Source organism: Chaetura pelagica, unplaced genomic scaffold (genome assembly GCF_000747805.2).
Source record: "Chaetura pelagica isolate M959 unplaced genomic scaffold, ChaPel_1.0 scaffold405, whole genome shotgun sequence".
Lineage (NCBI taxonomy): Eukaryota > Metazoa > Chordata > Aves > Apodiformes > Apodidae > Chaetura > Chaetura pelagica.
Genome location: NW_009953489.1, coordinates 2848115 through 2849019, shown reverse-complemented (window position 1 = coordinate 2849019; position 905 = coordinate 2848115). Strand labels below are relative to the sequence as shown.

The 905-nt window shown below is 51.5% G+C and overlaps 1 protein-coding gene across 1 annotated transcript in view; it reads left to right on the top strand.

The window, feature by feature from the left end:
* Positions 1-35: 35 nt before the first annotated feature.
* The window catches only part of LHX3 (LIM homeobox 3), a 4315-nt gene continuing 3445 nt past the window's right edge, over positions 36-905 (top strand). The window contains exon 1 of the mRNA XM_009998949.1: positions 36-155. Coding sequence (XP_009997251.1) covers positions 36-155 — 120 coding nt within the window. The remainder of the gene's footprint in view (positions 156-905) is intronic.

The following is a 905-nucleotide window of genomic DNA, read 5'->3' as shown; positions in this document are numbered from 1 at the left end:
GAGGGAGCGGAGCCGCCGCGGCCCGCGGAGTCGCCATGCAGCGTAAGATCCGCGGGCCGGGCCGGGCTGCGCCGGGACCTTTCGGGGCTGTGCGGCGTTACCGGCCGCTCCGGAGCCCGAGCGGAGCCCCCGCCTTTGGTGCTGCCGGGTTTTGGGTTATTTTTTTTGGACGCAGTGAATTATTGAGGAGACTATTACACCTTAACGATATCATCACCACCTCTACCCCTACCCACAGCTCCACGTCTCTGTTTATATACTTTACATATCCTCTTATGTCTGCATCTATCTGTTTCGACACAGCCATGTGTCTGTATCTTTCCGTCTGTACCTATATCCATATATCTGTATTTATGTACCTCTCTATCCACATTTTTACCTACCTCGATATATCTATACTTATATACCCATCTCTCTATATTTATCTCTATATAGCTGCACAATTTCGTTCTGTATTTACTGTCTCTACTGCATCTGTTTATTTTTAGATCTCTCTCTATACCCGTATTTGTGTGTCTTCTCTTCCTACACCACCTCTGTCGGTAGCTGCAGGGTGACACTACAATTTTCAGTTAAATTCTCATGAATTTTGGCAGTTTCTTTCCCCACCCCGCCCGGGCTATCCCGCCGTTATTTGCAGGAGAATTTTGGAAGTGCAGGAAAAGGAAAAAGAACCTGGAATAATCGCGTTCAGCTTTGCCAGAGGCTCAGTCCGGGAGTTCATTCCATTCCCGTCGCTTCCCTTTTTGCTTTCCCCGGTGTTCCCGGGCACTTCCTCCGGTGTGCACGGCCAGGGGGGTCCCTACTCCCCGCGGCGGGGGGAGAAGCCTCACACGGCGCCGCGCCAACGAATTTGAACGAATATTACTTTTTTTTCGGGTCGTTTCCCGGGCCACCCCCTCGGG